General features: G+C 44.1%; 1 protein-coding gene across 2 annotated transcripts in view; it reads right to left on the bottom strand.

The window, feature by feature from the left end:
* Window positions 1-953: 953 nt before the first annotated feature.
* alpk1 (alpha-kinase 1) overlaps window positions 954-25,771 on the bottom strand; it is a 264,882-nt gene continuing 240,064 nt past the window's right edge. For both annotated transcript variants that reach the window (XM_070871246.1, XM_070871252.1), the window contains 5 exons: window positions 11,352-13,569; window positions 6,074-6,227; window positions 4,935-5,097; window positions 3,766-3,952; window positions 954-2,503 (listed from right to left, as the gene is read on the bottom strand). In XM_070871246.1, coding sequence (XP_070727347.1) covers window positions 2,301-2,503; window positions 3,766-3,952; window positions 4,935-5,097; window positions 6,074-6,227; window positions 11,352-13,569 — 2,925 coding nt within the window. In that variant the 3' untranslated portion in view covers window positions 954-2,300. The remainder of the gene's footprint in view (window positions 2,504-3,765; window positions 3,953-4,934; window positions 5,098-6,073; window positions 6,228-11,351; window positions 13,570-25,771) is intronic.

Here is a 25,771-nt window from a genome sequence, read left to right on the forward strand (position 1 = left end):
GGCACAATATTTTTGGAAGTTACTGGATTCTAGATGGCATTCCCATCATTAGCAATGAATAATTCTGTAACTTGAACACCAGTACACTAAAACTACCAGGGCCGAAAATCCTTGGCCATTCCAGCACACTTCCATTATAATTCCAGTAGGAATGTCGGAAGAGTCAGAAAATAGGCCTGCAGCTGATATGCCAGGTCCTGGCCTGTGCTGGGAGTTCCCACAGGGCTCTTTAAAACATAAGAACATAAGAAATAGGAATAGGAGTAGGCCATACGGCCCCTTGAGCCAGCTCCGCCATTCAATAAGATCATGGGCTGATCTGATCATGGACTCAGCTCCACTTCCCTGCCCACTCCACATAACCCCTTATCCCCTTATCATGTAAGAAACTTTCTATTTCTGTCTTAAATTTATTCAATGTCCTAGCTCCCACAGTTCTCTGAGGCAGCGAATTCCACAGACTTACAACCCTCTGAGAGAAGAAATTTCTCCTCATCTCTGTTTTAAATGGGCGGCCCCTTATTCTAAGATCATGCCCAGTAGTTCTAGTCTCCCCCATTGAAGTTGCATGTTCAGCCATGAATACATTGAATGGCGGTGCAGGCTCGAAGGGCCGAATGGCCTACTCCTGCACCTATTTTCTATGTTTCTATGTTTCTATATCAGTGGAAACATCCTCTCTGCATCCACCTTGTCAAGCCCCCTCATAATCTTATACGTTTCGATAAGATCACCACTCATTCTTCTGAATTCCAATGAGTAGAGGCCCAACCTATTCAACCTTTCCTCATAAGTCAATCCCCTCACCCCCGGAGTCAACCTAGTGAACCTTCTCTGGCCTGTCTCCAAAGCAAGTATATCCTTTTGTAAAATTGGAAACCAAAACCGCACGCAGTATTCCAGGTGTGGCCTCACCAATTCCTTATATAGCTGTAGCAAGACTTACCTGCTTTTATACTCCATCCCCTTTGCAATAAAGGCCAAGATACCATTGGCCTTCCTGATCACTTGATGTATCTGTATACTATCCTTTTGTGTTTCATGTACAAGTACCCCCAGGTCCTTCTGTACTGCGGCACTTTGCAATCTTTCTCCATTTAAATAATAACTTGCTCTTTGTTTTTTTTTCTGCCAAAGTGCATTACCTCATATCTTCCAACATTATACTCTGTCTGCCAAATTTTTGCCCACTCACTTAGCCTGTCTATGTCCTTTTGTAGATTTTTTGTGTCCTCCTCACACATTGCTTTTCCTCCCATCGTTGTACCATCAGCAAACTTGGCTACGTTACATTCAGTCCCTTCTTCCAAGTCATTAATATAGATTGTAAATAGTTGGGGTCCCAGCACTGATATCTGTGGCACCCCACTAGTTACTGGTTGCCTTCCAGAGAATGAACCATTTATCCCGACTCTCTGTTCTCTGTTAGTTAGCCAATCCTCTATCCATGCTAATATATTACCCCAACCCGTGAACTTTTGTAAGGGGTAGAGCCTCTGCCTGTTCCTTAAAAGTTCAGTGATGTGAAGGGTGCAGGAACTTCCAATGTTGGGAGTCCCTATGACCTTGGTCGCTCACGATTAGAACCACGGAGATGTGCCCAGTTAGAAAAGACATGCCGATTGCTATCTTGATGCAAGTGAGGCCCACTGTGGGGGAGGGGGCATGGCCTGCACCTCCAAAGACAGCTAACAGGTCTATTTTTGTTTCGCTTTTGACCTTATCGGCTCCCCGACAAAGGGGCAAATAGAATCATTTTTCCAGGGAGTGGAGTTAACCCACTCTCCAAACCCCCACACATACATCGGACATTCTGGCCTGTGGAGCTAGGTGGCACCCAAAAAGGATATAGAGGCATTGGAGAAGGTGCAATAAAGATTTACAGGGATGATACCAGAACTGAGAGGATATACTTATCAGGAAAGGCTGTACAGGCAGGGGCTTTTTTCTCTAGAAAAGAGGTGGCTGAGGGGTGAACTAATAGAGGTCTTTAAAATTATGAAGGGGTTTGACAGGGTACATGTAGAGAAAATGTTTGCACTTTGGGGAATGCAAAACTAGAGGTCATACATATAAGATAGTCACTAATAAATCCAATAGGAAATTTAGGTGAAACTTCTTTACCCAGAGAGTGGCTTGGCTAGAACTAGATGTTACCAACAGATGTGATCCTGATGTAATTGCTGGGATCACGGCCTGACGATTTTCAGGACTAATGTAATGATGCTTTTCTGCACCAATAGGAGCGATGCAGAAAGATTCTGACAAAGTTGAATATACTTTTCGAAACCAGACAATGCTTAAAGTGTATCTTCCAAGCTCTCCCTGACAGGAATTTTCAAAGTAAGGATGTGGCAAATCTCATTGCATTCTGTGTGCTGGCAGTTGAGGAAGTATCGAATGCCTTTGTCTGCAAAGTTAGATCCCCCTCGTTGCTTTTTCACTGAATGAATCTGAGGATCTGTTAGGTAAATAAGACCTTTTCCATCTCCAGTAATCCAGCCTGTGGAGGAATATTGTGGATACAGTTAGAGGAGATTTTTTTTTGAGACAGAACAAAAGACAGAACAAATGTCACCTTCAGTCTACGTCTAATAGGTTCAGAAAAATAATCAAATTGTTGTTTTCCCATAGTTACCACTCCTAAAATTTTAATTCATCAACAATGTCATGAACAACATTGATCTAAGCTGGTTATATTGAATGTTGTGGCTACATCGGACTAAGGTGTATTGGCAAAATTTCATTTTAAACTGGTAACTCGTCATCCTATCCAGATTTTCTAATGTGCCTCGGGGTTTCTGTTTCCATGAGCTTTAAGTCTGTGTGCTCCCCTATATATGCATATGTTTTTGTAAGATTACATATTTCTTGGCCCTCGCTGTAAAAACCCACTTCCTAAACAGATGGACAGTAAAGGTTAACAGTTGCTCCCCAAGTTGCATGCAGAGGTTGACTTTTTAATGTATCTTTGATATGTGAAGGAAACTAATTTTATCTGCCTTCAATGGGTAAGAAAAACAAAATCATCAACAACAAAAAAACATCTAGTTCACTGTCTGAGGAGAATTCTTACAAACTTCTTTCAAAATCCTTTTGGTCAGGCTGTGCATCTATCCTTTTTTCCAATCCCAGCATCTCTCCGCCCCCCTCCCCCTCCCCATCAGCATAACAGTGTAATTTATGATTCAATGAGAGCAATGATAAGGAAGATCTGTTAGTGTCTTTTGAAAGGGGAAGGGATGATGCGGGTGGGGAGGCAGAGAGGGTGGGATGGGGAACTCCCAATCCCGAGAATGCATATATTCCCGACCTCTGAGGTCCAGCAGATTCATGGCAGTGAAAGGAGGTGTACCAGTCACTTCAATGGCCCAGGTGGAGACCACTTGGGGATCCTGGCTTGGATCGTGGCCTGAAGAAAAATAATACATATATTTTTTAATAGTTTTTAATGTGATCCCTTACAAAGAAAGCTAAAGGAGAAACTTTGGATTTCTTTCCAGGAAGCCCTGGTATCACCACCTCTTCCCCCAAACCAGCAGCAATGGGTTGATTTTTCCAGCCTCTTCATCATGGTGGTTGCCCCGAGTGGTGGGGGTACTCACTGCTATGCAAATGAAGAGGCCTCTCCTGAACCCTGTGAACTTTGGTGTGGTCAGTGGCGAATGTCCCCAGTTGGTGTGATCCTGGTATAATTGTCAGAATCACTGACTTGTGCATTTTAAGGGCTGCAATTATCTATTGGATGACATTGAAATAGTTTACCTTGTAAATCAACTACTATTTCTTCTTGGTTTGAGAACTCATAGGTAAAATGTCCAAATGCAAGTCCATACATAGTTGCTTCGTATTCTTTGCGAACAGTCTTTGTGTTGTTTGTTAATTTTATAAACTCCCCAAGTATGTACGGCTCCACGCTTACACAGCCCACAATCTGCATGTCTTCTAAAAGCTGAGGAAACAGAAGTCATGCATCATATCCTGGAGTGAATTTTATGTTTTATTGATGAACACATGTGAACACATCGCCAGGGGCACTTTATGTTTACATGCTTTCTTATGTAACATCAACCTGACAAGCTGATTAAAAGAAAACAAAATTTGAATCTAAATCCATTTTATCTTGAATTTTCCTTCCTCATTATTATTCCATTAAATTTTCAGCACAAATAAGGCAGCACTGACTCATTCACACACGTTCTTACACTGAAACCAGCCCCTTAAAAAAAATTATTACAGTAAACTCAGAAAAAAGCAAATCCACCTTGGTAGATATTGTAGCAATTTTTCCATATCTTCATTCTCTGTCTCTTTCCATTTTTATTTGCTCCATGTTTCCAGGATTGATGCACCCGCTCCCATATTTGATTCCCTTTGATCCTTCTACCCTTCCATCTCCTACCTACAATATCCTCCCGTTGCAAACTTCTTTTATACTCCATCCTGCTCATTCCATGTTTCAAAAAGCATTGCATCTGCTCAATCCATATTTATAAGATTTTCTCTCCTGTCATTGAGATCTGCCACTTCAAAGCACTGTATGTCTCTAAGAGCCCAAAAACCACCTACCCTGTGGGACTGAATTTATGAGAACACGCTGCTGGTGGGCAAAGTGTCTATTGGTAAATCACTGCCTGTTATTTTGCAATATGCACATTCGGCAGCACTGCCCCTGGATTTTACAGTATAGAAATCGATTATCTGTGAAAATCTGAATGGGCCGCGCAGTCAGTTAAATGGACTGCGCACCTAAAATAAAATTTAGACGGAACATTGGTGGAGACAAATTAATTCATTGATTAATGGGATATGGGTTGGAAGAATGTGAAAAACTAACAACTAAGCTTACTCTTTTTCACACCTATTGGAATTAAAATGTTAGCCATTGAGCAACCTGTTGTGACAAATGACATGAAACATGTACCTGGACTTACCAGAAGAAGTGAGGCTGGGATATAATATATTTGTGTAGGAACTTGCTGCTCATACAGTCTTTTGTTGAATTCTGTCACATAGTGTTGTGCAGTCATCTGCCGTTCAACATCATTCAAGTGGTAGGAGAGCTCTTTTGCTCTTTTATACTGCTTTCCAACATACCTGGGATAGCAAGACAGAAAATGGTTAAGGCACCAAATTTCACTCCTATTAGGTAAAAGGAGCACTTTATAGGCACAACAGGGAGTGTATCTAGGGAAAAAGCAGACACATAGCCTGTGATTTTCTGCCATTAATATTAATTACAAAAACATTGAAAACACCAGTAGATTGAAAAACAGAAACATTCGAGTACGGTCCTCCCCCTCTCCCGTGATACGGAGCACAGATGCTGCAGGGAATCCCTTTGCCCTACTTCACTCCATTGCACTTGTTCTGTATAGTGGGTGAATGCAGAGATTCATAGGAAACACCGCAAATACAATTTTCTTTTTTTGATTTTTCCTGCCTCTTTTAATGAAGGGATAATTAGCCATACTTAAACTATAAGCTCAGACACTGAGCGTTGTAGGGCATTTTACCACAGTAGAATCACGACTGAGCCCTCTGTCCACTCATTCCACTCTCCAGCAGCTATCAGGAGTGGGAAGCCTGGCTACTATTCTCCTCCATAGCCCATATTGCTCCACTCGCTAAGATCAGCTAGCTAAATAGAGATAATAATAATCAAATCTAGGACTTCTGGTATGTGGGTCTCACCAATTGAGCTATCACATCAAGGGAGCTGCAATTATTGACGCAAATAATAAATGAAAAGGGAGATAATGGCTTAGAATTTATGTGAGGATAAGAGTTTATAACAAAATATAATTACCCAGCAAAAGAGTTTTAATCGGCGTTGCTTCATTGTTGCTGAGTTAAAATCCTGGAATCTCCATACCTAACTGAATTGTGGATGTACTTTCACTACCCAGACCGCAGCGCTTCAAGAAGAAGGCTCACCACCACCTTCTCAACAACGAGAGATGTGCAATAAATGCCAACCTTATCAGCAATGCCCATATCCCAGAGGAAAATTTTTTGGAGAAGAAAGTGGGATGACAAGGCGACTATGAGAAGAGATAGGAAACTCAAGTACCTGCCGAGTATTTCTTCCTGATGTAGAAAGCGTATCTCTAAAGCAGTCCTCTGGGCGCCTACTTTATCCACAGCTAAAGGTTTCCCAATATAAACCAGAGTTTCTTGGGCTGTCCAAGTGTTGGTTTTCTTGCTATACTTAAATAACAGAGCACCTGCAAAAATACGTTGAAACCACATGCTTCATTTGCATAGAATGGACAGCTGCAGATAGATACTCTGAGCTTGAGAACCAGCCACCCCACTCTACCACTGTAACAATGGCATAGTTGGATTTTCAAAGCATCCAAGACTAAAGTTCCCAGAGTCAGGCAATTTATATATTATTGGTGGGTGCCCATGCCAATATCTATGTAGATGGGGTGCTCACCAGTTGGGGATCAGGAAGATGTGGCATTGGCCAATTGCTTGGCAGCAGAGCCTGCAGGTTAGATGGAAGATTTATGTAAGTTAGAAAAATCAGCTCGACTACCAAGTGCCTGAAAGTCCTTGGGTGGACTGCCTCAGGCCATTTTTAAGCCAGGGACAGTTCTGTGAAGTACTGTATACTTCCTGCAAGTGTACAATATGTTGGAGACACCATAGATGGAATATTAGGAATTTAAGTGGGATCTTCCCCTGCCCTGTATTTCTGACATTAGTAGGGGGCGGATACAACAACTGTCCATGTCAACCCCAACAAGAAACTCCCGCAAAACTTCAGCTGGGACGGAGACCTGGCATAACTGGTTCCCGCCCCAATTTCTGCCGGAATAAGTTTTCATCCACCTTGAATTTGCCCCAAATCTGTCAAAGACTTTGAGGATTTTCATGTGGATACATTTTTAATACAAAATGTGCATGGCTTCAATTTGATGCTTGTCCTTCTTTGAACTTTGCTATTGCATCATGAGAAACATTTACAATGTTTTAGTTTTGGTGACAAAAGGCACATGTGGAAATAAGGCACATGAAAATTTCCCAATTTGCTCTGTAAAGAAGAAGAAAATACCAGAAAAGATGATGCCAAAATCTAGATTCACTCAAACCATCATAGAAACGTAGAAAAATAGAAATTTACAGTGCAGAAGGAGGCCATTTCGGCCCATCGTGTCCACGCCGGCTGACAAAGAACAGCACCGCCCTCGGTCAGCAGCCCTGAAGGTTACATGTAAACCTACGAACAATGAACAATCACGGAAAGGCAAAGAGCACCCAGCCCAACCATTCCGCCTCACACAACTGCGACACCCCTTATACTGAAACACTCCATCCCAACCGGAGCCATGTGATCTCCTGGGAGAGGCAAAAATCAGTTAAAACCCAGGCCAATTTAGGGAGAAAAAATCTGGGAAAATTCCTCTCCGACCCATCCAGGCGATCGAAACTAGTCCAGGAGATAACCCTGGCTGTATTCGATTCCTTGCAGTACTTACCATTATACCTGCGCTGGCCAACAAAAGGTTATCCAGTCTAATCCCAATTACCAGCTCTAGGTCCGTAACCCTGCAGGTTACGGTACTTTAAGTGCCCATCTAACCATCTCTTAAAAGCGATGAGGGTTTCTGCATCCAACACTCTTCCAGGCAATGAGTTCAAGATCCCCACAATCCTCTGCGTAAAGAAGTCCCCGCCCCTCAAATCCCCTCTGAACCTTCCACCAACCATCTTAAAACTATGCCCCCTCGTAATCGACCCCTCTACCAATGGAAATAGGCCCTTACTATCCACTATGTCCAGGCCCCTCAATATTTTGTACACCTCAATGAGGTCTCTTCTCATAGAAACATAGAAACAGAGAAAATAGGTGCAGGAGTTGGCCATTCGGCCCATCGAGCCTGCACCGCCATTCAATGAGTTCATGGTTGAACATGCAACTTCAGTACCCCATTCCTGATTTCTCGCCATACCCCTTGATCCCCCTAGTAGTAAGGACTACATCTAACTCCTTTTTGAATATATTTAGTGAATTGGTCTCAATAACTTTCTGTGGTAGAGAATTCCACAGGTTCACCACTCTCTGGGTGAAGAAGTTTCTCCTCATCTCGGTCCTAAATGGCTTACCCCTTATCCTTAGACTGTGACCCCTGGTTCTGGACTTCCCCAACATTGGGAACATTCTTCCTGCATCTAACCTGTCTAAACCCATCAGAATTTTAAACGTTTCTATGAGATCCCCTCTCATTCTTCTGAACTCCAGTGAATACAAGCCCAGTTGATCCAGTCTTTCTTGATATGTCAGTCCCGCCATCCTGGAAATCAATCTGGTGAACCTTCGCTGTACTCCCTCAATAGCAAGAATGTCCCTCCTCAAGTTAGGAGACCAAAACTGTACACAATACTCCAGGTGTGGCCAAGGCCCTGTACAACTGTAGTAACACCTCCCTGCCCCTGTACTCAAATCCCCTTGCTATGAAGGCCAACATGCCATTTGCTTTCTTAACCGCCTGCTGTACCTGCATGCCAACCTTCAATGACTGATGTACCATGACATCCAGGTCTCGTTGCACCTCCCCATTTCCTAATCTGTCACCATTCAGATAATAGTCTGTCTCTCTGTTTTTACCACCAAAGTGGATAACCTCACATTTATCCACATTATACTTCACCTGCCATGCATTTGCCCACTCACCTAACCTATCCAAGTCACTCTGCAGCCTCATAGAATCCTCCTCGCAGCTCACACTGCCACCCAACTTAGTGTCATCCGCAAATTTGGAGATACTACATTTAATCCCCTCGTCTAAATCATTAATGTACAATGTAAACAGCTGGGGCCCCAGCACAGAACCTTGTGGTACCCCACCAGTCACTGCCTGCCATTCTGAAAAGTACCCATTTACTCCTACTCTTTGCTTTCTGTCTGCCAACCAGTTCTCAATCCACGTCAGCACACTACCCCCAATCCCATGTGCTTTAACTTTGCACATTAATCTCTTGTGTGGGATCTTGTCGAAAGCCTTCTGAAAGTCCAAATACACCACATCAACTAGTTCTCCCTTGTCCACTTCACTGGAAACATCCTCAAAAAATTCCAGAAGATTTGTCAAGCATTTCTCAACCTTCTCTGTTCCAATGAGAACAAACCCAGCCTATCCAATCTGTCCTCATAACGAAGATTCTCCATTCCAGGCAGCATCCTAGTAAATCTCCTCTGCACCGTCTCTAGTTCAATCACGTCCTTCCTATAATACGCGACCAGAACTGCATGCAGTACTCCAGCTGTGGCATAACCAAAGTATTATATAATTTAAGCATATCCTCCCTGCTCTTATATTCTATGCCTCGCCCAATAAAGGCAAGCATTCTGTATGCCTTCTTAACCACCTTATCCATCTGGCCTACAACTTTCATGGATCTGTGGGCAAGCACTCCAAGGTCCCTTTGTTCATCTACACTATTAAGTGGCCTACCGCTTAATGTGTATACTCTTTCCTTATTAGCCCTCCCAAAGTGCATCACCTCATACTTCTCTGAATTAAATTGCATTTGCCACTGCTCTGCCCACCTGACCAGTACATTGATATCCTCCTGCAGCCCATGACTTTCCTCTTCATTATCAACCACACAGCCATCATGAAACAATCAACGTGAATAAAGGGAATGCCAATAACCTGCAGTGTTTGGAATGGCATGGTGAATGAGCCATTTTGTATGATGGTGCTATAATCTTTCAGTAAGCATGATCTTTCAATTAGTGTGTTCATTTAAGTTTTAATTTTCTTGCTTAACAGCCAGAGATTGTGTGATCGAGACATGAATAATAATAATTGAACCTCTTTGCTAGCATATATGTAGAAATAATGATGTGTTTACCTTACATCAGCTGTCTGCAGTTAGGTCTTCATCACTCCTTTTGTTTTTTTTTATTGCTTGTATTGCAGGCACCATGAAGTAAGACCTGTGTAGGTTCCCAGGATGAATAAAGGGGTTACCCTTGTGGCACATTCCAGAGTGTAATTTTAATTTAACCTGCCCAGGAGAAAACTGACGGGATCGGATCGGCGGCCTGTTTTACATCCCACTCGATTTTTCTTCCATTGAAGTCAATGGAAAGTAAAATTGGGCGAGGTGTAAAATGGCTGGCCGAGCCAATCACGTCAAGTTTCCTGCCAAGCGGATTAGGTTAAAATAACTCCCCTTTGTAATGTTTGCAGACAGTTTAGAAACCATTATGGGCTATTTTCTCTTCCAGTTCAGAGCACAAAGGAGAAATGGGCTGCACAGAAGTCAAGGGGGAACAAAGAGACTTGCGAGAAACAAATCATTTGAACTAGGTAGATTGGAGGAATGGGGGAGGGCAGGGTGAAACCAGATCCTAGGCGAGACTGAAGCAAAAGAGAAAGTAGTCAACGGGTGGATAGAGACACAGAAACTCAAACAAACTGGACGTCAGTAAAAGGCAGATACTAGGAGGCCATGAAAGGAGGCGCATCTATATTAAGGTGTATATATTTGAATGCTAGAAGCATTAGAAATAAGATGCCATAACCGAAGGCTGTTGTGGCAACTTCATGTAGGGAACTTCATGAAGTCAGAGTATCAGAAAGATGGCTAAACCCAGAGGATGGGAATTAATATAATATTTGGGATATTCCGGGTGGTCAGAAAAGACAGAGTGAACAATAAAGGAGGTGGTGTAGCATATGTGTCAGGGACATCTAAGAAGCATATTAAGTTGATCCTGTGCGAGGTAGAAATGTACAAAATGAACTATTCTAGTTAGATACATCTAAAATGAAAAAATCCAAGGTAACACTAGAGGGTATGCTATTGACCACCAGGTCAGCATAAGAAAGAAAATAGTTTGCTCTATGCAGTGATAGGAAGGATATGTTTTATTTAAATTAAACATTATCTGCTATGTTACTTTTGCTCCTATCACATGCTCATCAAAGTAAGGAATGTCAATATCTCCCTGGTGTCCTGCTCAATATCTGTCAACCAACATCATTAAAACAGATTATCTGATCATTATCTCATTGCTGTTTGTGGGAACATGCTGTGCACAAATTGGCTGCTGCGTTTCCTACATTACAACAGTGTCTACACTTCAAAAAGTATTTGATTGGTTGCAAAGCCCTTTGGTAGGTCGTGAGGTCGTGAAATGCACTATATAAATGTAAGTCTGTCTTTCCTTTTTACTTGGAGGGAACGGTTAGATACAAAAGCACTTTTTGAAATAATACGAGACTGATATTTGGGAAAAAAACAAAAAGCTGGTGAGATAATTAAATGGAAATTGCTCTAATTTATCTAATATAGCTACTAAAACATCTCTAGTATGAAAAATAACTTACGACAAGTATCTTTTAGTTTCTGAGGGTAAAATATTCCAGTGCCCATAATTCTCTCTATAAGCCATTCATGGGTTACACCTGCAAACAACATTTTATAATCTTCATCTGTTATAACACGTCTCGCAAATGCCTGGTTCTTTTTTGAAAGAAACACAAAGGAACTGCTGCTTGAACTCATTGATGGACTCATATAGTCAAAGTCTGAGCCACTGCTTGAAAAAAAAGGTGATTTGTGCCACGATTTAAAGGAGGTGTTGGAGTTGTGGCTTCTGTTCAGAGGCTGGTTACTCAAGCTGTCACCTTCATTTTTACCTTCTGTTGGTGACACTTTGTTGCACCCTTTGTCAGATTCCTTGTTGGGTAGCAAACATTGAGTAGAACTATTCTTCCTATGGATTGCATCATTATGTGTCTCCTGTTTCTTGCTTTCATCTGGATATTTATGTACAATCTCAGAGGCTCCTTTGGTAGTTGGAAAATTATAGCTTTCTTCTGTACCATCAACAGTCTCTGCTAATAAGTCAACATCTATCATTTCAAATGATCCACTTTCCTCTGATAATGACAGGCTTTTCTTTGTAAAACTCATTGGATTATTACTGCCAATTGAGGTAGGCTTTGCAGCAGTTGAACCTGGCTGCAAACAAGAGAATTTTGCATGGCCATATTCATTTGTTGCTGGAAGCATCTTGTTCATATTATCTTGTACGTCATCAGCTGTCTCTGCATCAGAGTCAACCATCTCAACAGAGCCACTCTGTCCTGAAAATGAGGAGGTAATTTTTCTAATGTTCTCTGAATCTGAATGAGAAGTTTGATATGTAGTTCTACCAGTTGGATCTGAGGTAGAGTAAGGATCATGTCTAGGGGTCTTTATGTAACTATCTGGTATGTTATCCTCTTCAGTGTCAGCAGTTGTCTCTGCATCAGGGTCAACCATTTCGAATGGCCTGTGTTCTCCTGAGGATGAAGATGAAGGAGTTTTCTTCCTCATATCACCTCGATTACCATCAGTGTTTGAAGAGGCTGAAGAAGCTCTAACTTCTGTACACTGCAGAGATAACTGAGGCATTGATGGAATGATGGACTGTAAAGTACTATTACTTAAATTATAATCTTTGCTCTCTGCATTATGACCTCTCTGCTGATGCTCTCTGACTTCATCAGTTAAGATTGTTGAGCATTCTGTGTCCACAGTGAGCAGATATGGCTTCCTTCCATCCTCAGGTAGCTCATTACCTTTGTGGCTGATCACTTCCTCCCAGCTGTCAGAAGATCCTGACCTATATGCTTTGAACCAGGATTTCATGGAGGAACTGGAGCCATGGCTATTGCTCAGAGCTTTTGTGCATCCTTTATCGGTGTTGCCCTTGCCCTCTGATGTTACATCATCCAATTCTGTCTCAGCATCTGTTGACACATGTGGTAGGTCATTTCTTAAACAGCCATGGGGAACTCTACTGCATTTCAAAGAGTCTGCATTTTGTTTTTGTGATTTGCTTGCACTTGATAATTCATTGTTCCTGTACTGTAACTCTTCATTGTTTTTCCTCAATGTTGTCCCTTTTGGTAGAGGATGCTGAGGAAGATCTTGGCCGGGGTGGGGTTTGCATGCTTTGGCATCAGCAGTATCACATTCTTTTGTTTCGGTTTTGAAAGCAGTTATACAGCTATATGCTGAGGCCTCTCTGTTACTTTGTTGTCTTCTGCAAGTACTTTCAAATACTGTGCATATTGTTGTGTGATACTGTTTGTGTCTTTCAAGGATTTCATCAAAGGTCGTCCTTCCCTTCACTATCGGCTTATCCCAGTAATGTTTATAGTGGTCTGGGACATAGGACTTAACGTCAGAATTGCAGAGATCTTTTATTTGCAAATGAACTTTTACTTGGCTGATCAGTTGCATGATTTCCTGTGCGAAAGTCTCCTGGGTTTGAGTGCAATACAGATACAATTTTTCCATCGCTTCTTTACATATTTGTCTTGTCTCTGTAAGATTTTCACTGTTATCCGTGAGCCACTTGTGCACAGTTGTAAGAGAGAAAGCTGCTTTAACAAACCCATGCAGTTCTTGCTTACTTGTTATCACTTCACCATCTCTCTTGGTAAGGAGACCTATTTCAAAGGCCTCCTTTGCTTGTGAAAGGTAGAATTGTCTTTCTTCCTCTGACCTTTCCTTCTTAAAACTATATGAAAGGAGACATGTTCCATAAATGTTCTGGGGAGGAAGAAATAAAGAGTTGCAGTTAAAGCTATTGATTTCAAACTGTTTTGGTAATAGGTAAGGATACTTGTTCCCTACTAACAATATCAGTGCCTTAAATATGGCGGATGATTGCACTGGAAACACTCACATCATTAACTAGGCAGTGAATAATAAATTGCAAGAAGAAACATAGAAACATAGAAACATAGAAACATAGAAAATAGGTGCAGGAGCAGGCCATTCAGCCCTTCTAGCCTGCACCGCCATTCAATGAGTTCATGGCTGAACATGAAACTTCAGTACCCCCTTCCTGCTTTCTCGCCATAACCCTTGATCCCCCGAGTAGTAAGGACTTCATCTAACTCCCTTTTGAATATATTTAGTGAATTGGCCTCAACTACTTTCTGTGGTAGAGAATTCCACAGGTTCACCACTCTCTGGGTGAAGAAGTTTCTCCTCATCTCGGTCCTAAATGGCTTACCCCTTATCCTCAGACTGTGACCCCTGGTTCTGGACCTCCCCAACATTGGGAACATTCTTTCTGCATCTAACCTGTCTAAACCCGTCAGAATTTTAAACGTTTCTATGAGGTCCCCTCTCATTCTTCTGAACTCCAGTGAATACAAGCCCAATTGATCCAATCTTTCTTGATAGGTCAGTCCCGCCATCCCGGGAATCAGTCTGGTGAACCTTCGCTGCACTCCCTCAATAGCAAGAATGTCCTTCCTCAAGTTAGGAGACCAAAACTGTACACAATACTCCAGGTGTGGCCTCACCAAGGCCCTGTACAACTGTAGCAACACCTCCCTGCCCCTGTATTCAAATCCCCTCGCTATGAAGGCCAACATGCCATTTGCTTTCTTAACCGCCTGCTGTACCTGCATGCCAACCTTCAATGACTGATGTACCATGACACCCAGGTCTCGTTGCACCTTCCCTTTTCCTAATCTGTCACCATTCAGATAATAGTCTGTCTCTCTGTTTTTACCACCAAAGTGGATAACCTCACATTTATCCACATTATACTTCATCTGCCATGCATTTGCCCACTCACCTAACCTATCCAAGTCACTCTGCAGCCTAATAGCATCCTCCTCGCAGCTCACACTGCCACCCAACTTAGTATCATCCGCAAATTTGGAGATACTGCATTTAATCCCCTCGTCTAAATCATTAATGTACAATGTAAACAGCTGGGGCCCCAGCACAGAACCTTGCGGCACTCCACTAGTCACTGCCTGCCATTCTGAAAAGTACCCGTTTACTCCTACTCTTTGCTTCCTGTCTGACAACCAGTTCTCAATCCACGTCAGCACACTACCCCCAATCCCATGTGCTTTAACTTTGCACATTAATCTCTTGTGTGGGACCTTGTCGAAAGCCTTCTGAAAGTCCAAATATACCACATCAACTGGTTCTCCTTTGTCCACTTTACTGGAAACATCCTCAAAAAATTCCAGAAGATTTGTCAAGCATGATTTCCCTTTCACAAATCCATGCTGACTTCGACCTATCATGTCACCATTTTCCAGATGCACTGCTATGACATCCTTAATAATTGATTCCATCATTTTACCCACTACTGAGGTCAGGCTGACCGGTCTATAATTCCCTGTTTTCTCTCTCCCTCCTTTTTTAAAAAGTGGGGTTACATTGGCTACCCTCCACTCCATAGGAACTGATCCAGAGTCAATGGAATGTTGGAAAATGACTGTCAATGCATCCGCTATTTCCAAGGCCACCTCCTTAAGTACTCTAGGATGCAGGCCATCAGGCCCTGGGGATTTATCGGCCTTCAATCCCATCAATTTCCCCAACACAATTTCCCGACTAATAAAGATTTCCCTCAGTTCCTCTTCCTTACTAGACCCTCTGACCCCTTTTATATCCGGAAGGTTGTTTGTATCCTCCTTAGTGAATACCGAACCAAAGTACTTGTTCAATTGATCCGCCATTTCTTTGTTCCCCGTTATGACTTCCCCTGATTCTGACTGCAGGGGACCTACGTTTGTCTTCACCAACCTTTTTCTCTTTACATACCTATAGAAACTTTTGCAATCCGCCTTAATGTTCCCTGCAAGCTTCTTCTCGTACTCCATTTTCCCTGTCCTAATCAAACCCTTTGTCCTCCTCTGCTGAGTTCTAAATTTCTCCCAGTCCCCAGGTTCGCTGCTATTTCTGGCCAATTTGTATGCCACTTCCTTGGCTTTAATACTATCCCTGATTTCCCTAGATAGCCACGGTTGAGCCACCTTCCCCTTTTTATTTTTACGCCAGACAGGAATGTACAATTGTTGTACTTCATCCATGCGGTCTCTAAATGTCTGCCATTGCCCATCCACAGTCAACCCCCTAAGTATCATTCGCCAATCTATCCTAGCCAATTCACGCCTCATACCTTCAAAGTTACCCTTCTTTAAGTTCTGGACCATGGTCTCTGAAATTACTGTTTCATTCTCCATCCTAATGCAGAATTCCACCATATTATGGTCACTCTTCCCCAAGGGGCCTCGCACAATGAGATTGCTAATTAATCCTCTCTCATTACACAACACCCAGTCTAAGATGGCCTCCCCCCTAGTTGGTTCCTCAACATATTGGTCTAGAAAACCATCCCTTATGCACTCCAGGAAATCCTCCTCCACCGTATTGCTTCCAGTTTGGCTAGCCCAATCTATGTGCATATTAAAGTCACCCATTATAACTGCTACACCTTTATTGCATGCACCCCTAATTTCCTGTTTGATGCCCTCCCCAACATCCCTACTACTGTTTGGAGGTCTGTACACAACTCCTACTAACGTTTTTTGCCCTTTGGTGTTCTGCAGCTCTACCCATATAGATTCCACATCATCCAAGCTAATGTCTTTCCTAACTATTGCATTAATCTCCTCTTTAACCAGCAATGCTACCCCACCTCCTTTTCCTTTTATTCTATCCTTCCTGAATGTTGAATACCCCTGAATGTTGAGTTCCCAGCCCTGATCATCCTGGAGCCACGTCTCCGTAATCCCAATCACATCATATTTGTTAACATCTATTTGCACAATTAATTCATCCACCTTATTGCGGATACTCCTTGCATTAAGACACAAAGCCTTCAGGCTTGTTTTATTAACACCCTTTGTCCTTTTAGAATTTTGCTGTACAGTGGCCCTTTTTGTTCTTTGCCTTGGGTTTCTCTGCCCTACACTTTTCCTCATCTCCTTTCTGTCTTTTGCTTTTGGCTCCTTTTTGTTTCCCTCTGTCTCCCTGCATTGGTTCCCATTCCCCTGCCATATTAGTTTAAATCCTCCCCAACAGCACTAGCAAACACTCCCCCTAGGACATTGGTTCCAGTCCTGCCCAGGTGCAGACCGTCCGGTTTGTACTGGTCCCACCTCCCCCAGAACCGGTCCCAATGCCCCAGGAATTTGAATCCCTCCCTGCTGCACCACTGCTCAAGCCACGTATTCATCTGCGCTATCCTGCGCTATCCTGCGATTCCTACTCTGACTATCACGTGGCACTGGTAGCAATCCCGAGATTACTAGTACAAGTAAATCGCTGTTTCACCTGCAATTTAGTATACTGTATTCGCTGCTCATGATGCAGTCTCCTCTACATCGAGGCGATCAAACGGAGATTGGGTAATCGCGTTGTGGAACAGCTCCATTCAGTCTGTAAGCGTGACCCTGAGCTTCTGGTCGCCTGTCAGATTAATTCTCCACTCCACTCCCACTCTGATCTCTCCATCCTCGGCCACTGTTTCAATGAAGTTCAATGGAAGCTCGAGGAACAGCACCTCATCTTTCTTTTAGGCACTTTACAGTCTACTGGACTCAATGTTGAGTTCAACAATTTCAGACCATAACCTCTGCTCCAATTTATTTCAGATGGCAGTTATTGATGATTCTGCCATTCCCATTTACATCTATTCTAGACTATTCTAGATCTATTTACATCTATCCTCCTAAGTGGAGGAAGTGAATCCGGGAGGGCGCTGAGCATCTCGAGTCTCATCGCCGAGAGCATGCAGAAATCAAGCACAGGCAGCGGAAAGAGCGTGCAGCAAACCAGTCCCACCCATCCCTTCCCTCAACAACTATTTGTCCCACCTGTGACAGGGACTGTGGTCTCGTATTGGACTGTTCAGTCACCTAAGGACTCATTTTTAGAGTGGAAGCAAGTCTTCCTCTTCTGAAGCAGAGTTCAACTACTCGAGCTCCGTGTTTCGGAGCTGGAGCAGTGGGTGGAGTCAATACAGTGCATCCGCGAGGCTGAGAGCTATGTGGATAGCACGTTTCAGGAGGTGGTACCCCACAGCTTAAAGGCGTGCATGCAGAGGGGAAGTGGGTGGCCACCAGATGTAGTAAGAATGCTAGGCAGGTAGTGTAGGAGTCCCCCTGGGAGTCCATCTCGCTTTCAAACCAATATTCACTTTTTGACTATCGGTAAGGACGATGGTGCCTCTGGGGAGTGCAGCCAGAGCCAATTCCAAGGCACCTCGGGTGGCTCAGCTGCGCAGGGGAGAGGGACGAAAATAAAAGAGCTCTAGTGATCGGAGATTCTATAGTTAGGGGAACAGACAGGTGTTTCTGCGGCCGTAGACTTGACTCCCGAATGGTTTGGTGCCTCCCTGGTGCCAGGGTCAGGAATGTCACAGAGCGGATGCAGGACATTCTGCGGGGGAGGGTAAACAGCTAGAGGTCGTGATCCATATCAGGACCAATGGCATAGGTAAAATGAGGGATGAGGTCCTACAGGCAGAATTCAGGGAGCTAGGAACAAAATTAAAGGGTAGGACCTCAAAGATAGTAATCTCCGGGTTACTACCGATGCCACATGCTAATGAGTACAAGAATAGAAGGATAGAGAGGATGAACACGTGGCTGGACAGTTGGTGCAGGAGGAGGACTTTTAAATTCTTGAGGCATTGGGACCGCTTCTGGGGGTTGCACCTCAACAGCGCCGGGACCAATATCTTCGCTGGGAGTTTTGCTAGTGCTGTTGGAGAGACTTTAAAATAGCTTGGCAGGGGGATCGGAACCTGAGAACAAATTCAAAAAGGAAGGAAGTAAAGCAGAAATTGGATAGCAAGAATCTAGAAAGCGAATCTGTAAGAGGAAACAAGGCTTAGTAAGTAGTAAGCAAGGAGGTCTTCCTGTGCTGAATGGTATATACTTTAATGCAAGGAGTATAGCGAGTAAGGCAGATGAGCTAAGAGCACAGGTAGACACTTGGGAGTATGACATTATAGCCATTACAGAAACATGGCTGAAAGAGGGGCAGGTTTGGCAATTCAATATTCTTGGCTACAAGATTTTTTAGACAAGATAGAGAGGGGGTAAAAAGGCAGGGGGGGGGCCATGGTACTGATTAAAGAAACTATTACAGTGGTGAGGAGGGATGATATGTTAGAGGGATCATCAAATCAGGCCATATGGGTCGAACTGAAAAATAAAAAAGGGGCGATCACTCTGCTGGGTGTGCATTATAGACCCCCAAACAGTGGGAGAGAGATAGAGGAGCAAATATGTAGGCAACTTGCTGTGAAGTCCAAAAACCATAGGGTAGTAATAGTAGGGGATTTTAACTATCCAAATATTGATTGGGACAAATATAGTGTGGAGGGTATAGAAACATAGAAACATAGAAAATAGGTGCAGGAGTAGGCCATTCGGCCCTTCTAGCCTGCACCGCCATTCAATGAGTTCATGGCTGAACATGCAACTTCAGTACCCCATTCCTGCTTTCTCACCATACCCCTTGATCCCCCGAGTAGTAAGGACTTCATCTAACTCCTTTTTGAATATATTTAGTGAATTGGCCTCAACAACTTTCTGTGGTAGAGAATTCCACAGGTTCACCACTCTCTGGGTGAAGAAATTCCTCCTCATCTCGGTCCTAAATGGCTTACCCCTTATCCTTAGACTGTGTCCCCTGGTTCTGGACTTCCCCAACATTGGGAACATTCTTCCTGCATCTAACCTGTCTAACCCCGTCAGAATTTTAAACGTTTCTATGAGGTCCCCTCTCATTCTTCTGAACTCCAGTGAATACAAGCTCAGTTGATCCAGTCTTTCTTGATAGGTCAGTCCCGCCATCCCGGGAATCAGTCTGGTGAACCTTCGCTGCACTCCCTCAATAGCAAGAATGTCCTTCCTCAGGTTAGGAGACCAAAACTGTACACAATACTCCAGGTGTGGCCTCACCAAGGCCCTGTACAACTGTAGCAACACCTCCCTGCCCCTGTACTCAAATCCCCTCGCTATGAAGGCCAACATGCCATTTGCTTTCTTAACCGCCTGCTGTACCTGCATGCCAACCTTCAATGGCTGATGTTCCATGACACCCAGGTCACTTTGCACCTCCCCTTTTCCTAATCTGTCACCATTCAGATAATAGTCTGTCTCTCTGTTTTTACCACCAAAGTGGATAACCTCACATTTATCCACATTATACTTCATCTGCCATGCATTTACCCACTCACCTAACCTATCCAAGTCGCTCTGCAGCCTCATAGCATTATCCTCGCAGCTCACACTGCCACCCAACTTAGTGTCATCCGCAAATTTGGAGATACTACATTTAATCCCCTCGTCTAAATCATTAATGTACAGTGTAAACAGCTGGGGCCCCAGCACAGAACCTTGCGGTACCCCACTAGTCACTGCCTGCCATTCTGAAAAGTCCCCATTTACTTCTAATCTTTGCTTCCTGTCTGACAACCAGTTCTCAATCCATGTCAGCACACTACCCCCAATCCCATGTGCTTTAACTTTGCGCATTAAAATCTTGTGTGGGACCTTGTCGAAAGCCTTCTGAAAGTCCAAATATACCACATCAACTGGTTCTCCCTTGTCCACTCTACTGGAAACATCCTCAAAAAATTCCAGAAGATTTGTCAAGCATGATTTCCCTTTCACAAATCCATGCTGACTTGGACCTATCATATTACCTCTTTCCAAATGCACTGCTATGACATCCTAAATAATTGATTCCATCATTTTACCCACTACCGATGTCAGGCTGACCGGTCCATAATTCCCTGTTATATCTCGCCCTCCTTTTTTAAAAAGTGTGGTAACATTGGCTACCCTCCACTCCATAGGAACTGATCCAGAGTCAATGGAATGTTGGAAAATGACTGTCAATGCATCCACTATTTCCAAGGCCACCTCCTTAAGTACTCTGGGATGCAGTCCATCAGGCCCTGGGGATTTATCGGCCTTTAGTCCCATCAATTTCCCCAACACAATTTCCCGACTAATAAGGATTTCCCTCAGTTCCTCCTCCTTACTAGACCCTCCGACCCCTTTTATATCCGGAAGGTTGTTTGTGTCCTCCTCAGTGAATACCGAACCAAAGTACTTGTTCAATTGGTCCGCCATTTCTTTGTTCCCCGTTATGACTTCCCCTGATTCTGACTGCAGGGGACCTACGTTTGTCTTTACTAACCTTTTACTCTTTACATATCTATAGAAACTTTTGCAATCCGTCTTAATGTTCCCAGCAAGCTTCTTCTCGTACTCCATTTTCCCTGCCCTAATCAAACCCTTTGTCCTCCTCTGCTGAGTTCTAAATTTCTCCCAGTCCCCGGGTTCGCTGCTATTTCTGGCCAATTTGTATGCCACTTCCTTGGCTTTAATACTATCCCTGATTTCCCTTGATAGCCACGGTTGAGCCACCTTCCCTTTTTTATTTTTACGCCAGACAGGAATGTACAATTGTTGTAGTTCATCCATGCGGTCTCTAAATGTCTGCCATTGCCCATCCACAGTCAACCCCTTCAGTATCATTCGCCAATCTATCCTAGCCAATTCACGCCTCATACCTTCAAAGTTACCCTTCTTTAAGTTCTGGACCATGGTCTCTGAATTAACTGTTTCATTCTCCATCCTAATGCAGAATTCCACCATATTATGGTCACTCTTCCCCAAGGGGCCTCGCACAATGAGATTGCTAATTAATCCTCTCTCATTACACAACACCCAGTCTAAGATGGCCTCCCCCCTAGTTGGTTCCTCGACATATTGGTCTAAAAAACCATCCCTTATGCACTCCAGGAAATCCTCCTCCACCGTATTGCTTCCAGTTTGGTTAACCCAATCTATGTGCATATTAAAGTCACCCATTATTATAACTGCTGCACCTTTATTGCACGCACCCCTAATTTCATGATTGATGCCCTCCCCAACATTACTACTACTGTTTGGAGGTCTGTACACAACTCCCAAAAAACCACCCGGAAAAAGTGGAACTAACCAGAACCAATCACAGTGTTATGGACGCCATGTTCTACATCACATGTCGCATCATTTATAAGGCTCTGTGCTTCAACCTCAGGGGAGTTCGGATGTACTTTGGAGGTCTTTGGAGGTGATGTGAACATCTTTACAAACATCTTTACCATACTGTGAACGATTGGAATTTAATAGGTGCTTTCATCGGGACATTCATTCCTTGTGACCAATCAGTGGAAAACAGAGAGCTACTGCAATGGGGCCTGTCCTTTCTCACCCTCTCTTGATGACCAATTACATGCTGCAGACTCGGGATGGCCAAAGGAACGCTCCACAGCATTATGTGCCCAATGTAAGATGTGCCAGACGTTACACCCCATGCCAGGACAGGGACAAGTGGTCTTACCTCGACTTGCCCGACACTACCTGCCTTCAAAGAATGTGTTCCACGAAGAGGTTATCACTGAGGTATGCCAAATCATAAGGGGATATCTGCAGCCTGCCAGCACCATCAGTACTGCACTGTCTGTCGAGGTCAAAGTCACCGCGGTATTGTCGTTCTACGCATCAGGTTCTTTTCAGGCCTCAGCTGGCGACATTTGTGGTCTGTCTCACCATGTCACACACTGTTGCATTAGACAGGTCACTGAAGCCCTGTACTCACGCAGGAGGGACTTGATCAGTTTCCCTATGACCAGGGAGGCACAGAGTGAGAAGGCTCTAGGATTCTCCAGAATTGCAAACTTCCCCAAGGTGCAGGGAACAATAGACTGTATGCACATCGGATGCGGGCACCTTTTCAGGATGCAGAGGTTTTCAGGAACTGCAACTCCTTGAATGTCCAACTCGTTGTCGACCACCAGCAAATTATAATGGCAGTGAATGCTAAATTTCCGGGCAGCATCCATGATGTTCACATCCTGTGTGAGAGCACTGTATCTGACTTGTTTAACAATCAGCCACAAGGTCAATGCTGGATGCTTTGTGACAAAGGATATGGCCTTGCTACCTGGCTGATGACCCTCCCTGCGTGACACCCACACCAAAGCCGAGAGGTGATAAAATGAGAGCCACAGAGCCACTCGCAATATCGTGGACAAAACCATTAGAGTGCTTAAGCAGTGCTTTAGATGCTTGGACCACACAGGAGGCGACCACCAATACCACCCTGAGCAGGTAGCTCTATTTGTGGTGGTGTGTTCCATGCTGCACAACTTAGCTATCAGGAGGGGTCAAGAATTGCCTGAAGAGTCTGACAGTCCACCTCACTAGAGAGAGGAAGAGGAGGACGAGGAGGCGGACGCGGACATCGGCCCATACAATTCGGCTGATGCTGAAGCCATGCCCCCGTCCCCCTGTAGACCGCATGAAAGGACCCGTGGTGGCATGATAGCTGCAAGAGCCTTACATCAGGAGCTCATCAATGATCGCTTTGCCTGAAAGAACGTTGGTGGTATTTACAAAGCTGACACACTGCTGGGTGTGCAGATGGTACATCAGTGGTGGGCATCACCTTGGTGACAGTTAAAGTTTAAGTTGATTGAAGTTAAGTGTTATTATACCGTTTGATGTTAAGAAATCACCAGCTATTTGAGCCAATGCGCAACAAGGTTTTGTTAAATAAAAAACATTTTAACTGAACATTTGTCTGAAATCATTAGTATTTCTGTAAAAACCAACCCTTCCCTTACCCTCCCTCCCTGCTTCTCCTCCCCACTTCTACCCCTTCCCCTTCCCCTCCTGACTCCAAGCCGCCTGGCCGAGAAGCTCTTGAGGCGATGCTTCATTGCGGGGGAGGATGACGGCCGAACCGCTGCTTGGACGGATACGGGAGAGGACGATCCCGAGGTGGCAACGTGCTCCGAGCCAGAAGCAAGATGTTGCTCCTAGTTCTCATGTGTCATTGGCAATGGGGTGCAGTGCCACGCTCCGGGACCACTGGGAGCCCTCTGCCACCAGTGTTCCTGGCTACCAGCTCCAGGGCCACCACCATCCCTTTCACGTTATATCATATTTGTTGGACAAAAACTCGGTGCCAACTATGTTCTTGGTACTTGTAGGCTTTTTGCTGCTGGTGAAACTCCCTCCTTCCTCCCAAAGCAGCCACACCACAGCCACACATGCTCCCTCTCTCTCTGTCTCCTCTTCTGCGCATGTAATGATGACCCTTGACCTCCTGAATCACGGGAATTGAGTGTTGCCATGCCATTGCTAAGGACGGCGACACTTTACGGCAGAAGGTCAGAGAGATTTAATGATACCACCCATTACATATCGCTTGTGGTAACGGCCAATTTCAAAAATGGAGACTTGGTGCTTTGAGAATGGACTAGAAGCTGGCAATCTGAAAACCCATTTTTAACGCCCATGCTGGATCTGCACAAAAGTGTAAAATCTAGCCCATGGACTTTAGCAAAGCTTTTGATAAGGTCCCACATGGTAGACTGGTCATGAAGGTTAAAGATCATGGGATCCAGGGCAAAGTGGCAAGTTGGATCCAAAATTGGCTTGGAGGTAGGAAGCAAAGGGTAATGGTTGATGGATGTTTTTGTGACTGGAAGGATGTTTCCAGTGGGGTTCCGCAGGGCTCAGTACTGGGTCCCTTGTTTTTTGTGGTATATCTCAACAATTTAGATTTGAATATAGGCAGTATGATTAAGAAGTTTGCATACGACATTAAAATTGGCTGTGTGGTTGATAATGAAGAGGAAAGTCATGGGCTGCAGGAGGATATCAATCTCTTGGTCAGGTGGGCAGAGCAGTGGCAAATGGAATTTAATTCAGAGAAGTGTGAGGTGATGCACTTTGGGAGGGCTAATAAGAAACGGGTATACACATTAAGCGGTAGGCCACTTAATAGTGTAGATGAACAAAGGGACCTTGGAGTGCTTGCCCACAGATCCATGAAAGTTGTAGGCCAGATGGATAAGGTGGTTAAGAAGGCATACGGAATGCTTGCCTTTATTGGCCGAGGCATAGAATATAAGAGCAGGGAGGATATGCTTAAATTATATAATACTTTGGTTATGCCACAGCTGGAGTACTGCGTGCAGTTCTGTTCGCCGTATTATAGGAAGGACGTGATTGCACCAGAGAGGGTGCAGAGGAGATTTACTAGGATGCTGCCTAGAATGGAGAATCTTAGTTATGAGGAGAGATTGGATAGGCTGGGTTTGTTCTCATTGGAACAGAGGAGGTTGAGAGGAGACCTCATTGAGGTGTACAAAATATTGAGGGGCCTGGACATACTGGATAGTAAGGGCCTATTTCCATCGGTGGAGGAGTCTATTATGAGGGGGCATAGTTTTAAGGTGGTTGGTGGAAGGTTTAGAGAGGATTTGAGGGGGGGGGGGGCTTCTTTATGCAGAGGGTTGTGGGGATCTGGAAGTCGCTGCCTGGAAGAGTGTTGGATGCTCTTCAGTGCCCTAACCTGCAGGGTTACGAACCGAGAGCTGGTAATTGGGATTAGACTGGATGACCTTTTGTTGGACGGCGTAGATATAATGGTAAGTACTGCAGGGAATCGAATATGGTCAGGGTGATCTCCTGGACTAGTTTCGATTGCCTGGATGGGTTGGAGAGGAATTTTCCCAGATTTTTTTCTCCCTAAATTGGCCTGGGTTTTTATCTGGTTTTTGCCTCTCGCAGGAGATCACATGGCTCCGGTTGGGTTGGAGTGTAGAATGTTTCTGTGTAAGGGGCGTCGCAGTTGTGTGAGGCGGACTGGTTGGGCTGGGTACTCTTTGCCTTTCCGTCATTGTTTATAAGTTTATATGTAACCTTCACCTGCTGACCAAGGGCCGTGCGGCTCTTTGTCGGCCGGCATGGACACGATGGGCAGAAATGGCCTTCTACTGTGCTGTAAATTTCTATGTTTCTTTGGGCTAGATTTTATACTTTTGTGCTTATCGCCCAAAAATGGGCGTTATTTCCGGTGTGGGCAGTAAAAATGGGTTTTCAGATCGTCGACTTCTCGCCCATTCTCAAAG

Source organism: Pristiophorus japonicus, chromosome 2 (genome assembly GCF_044704955.1).
Source record: "Pristiophorus japonicus isolate sPriJap1 chromosome 2, sPriJap1.hap1, whole genome shotgun sequence".
Taxonomy (NCBI): Eukaryota; Metazoa; Chordata; class Chondrichthyes; family Pristiophoridae; genus Pristiophorus; species Pristiophorus japonicus.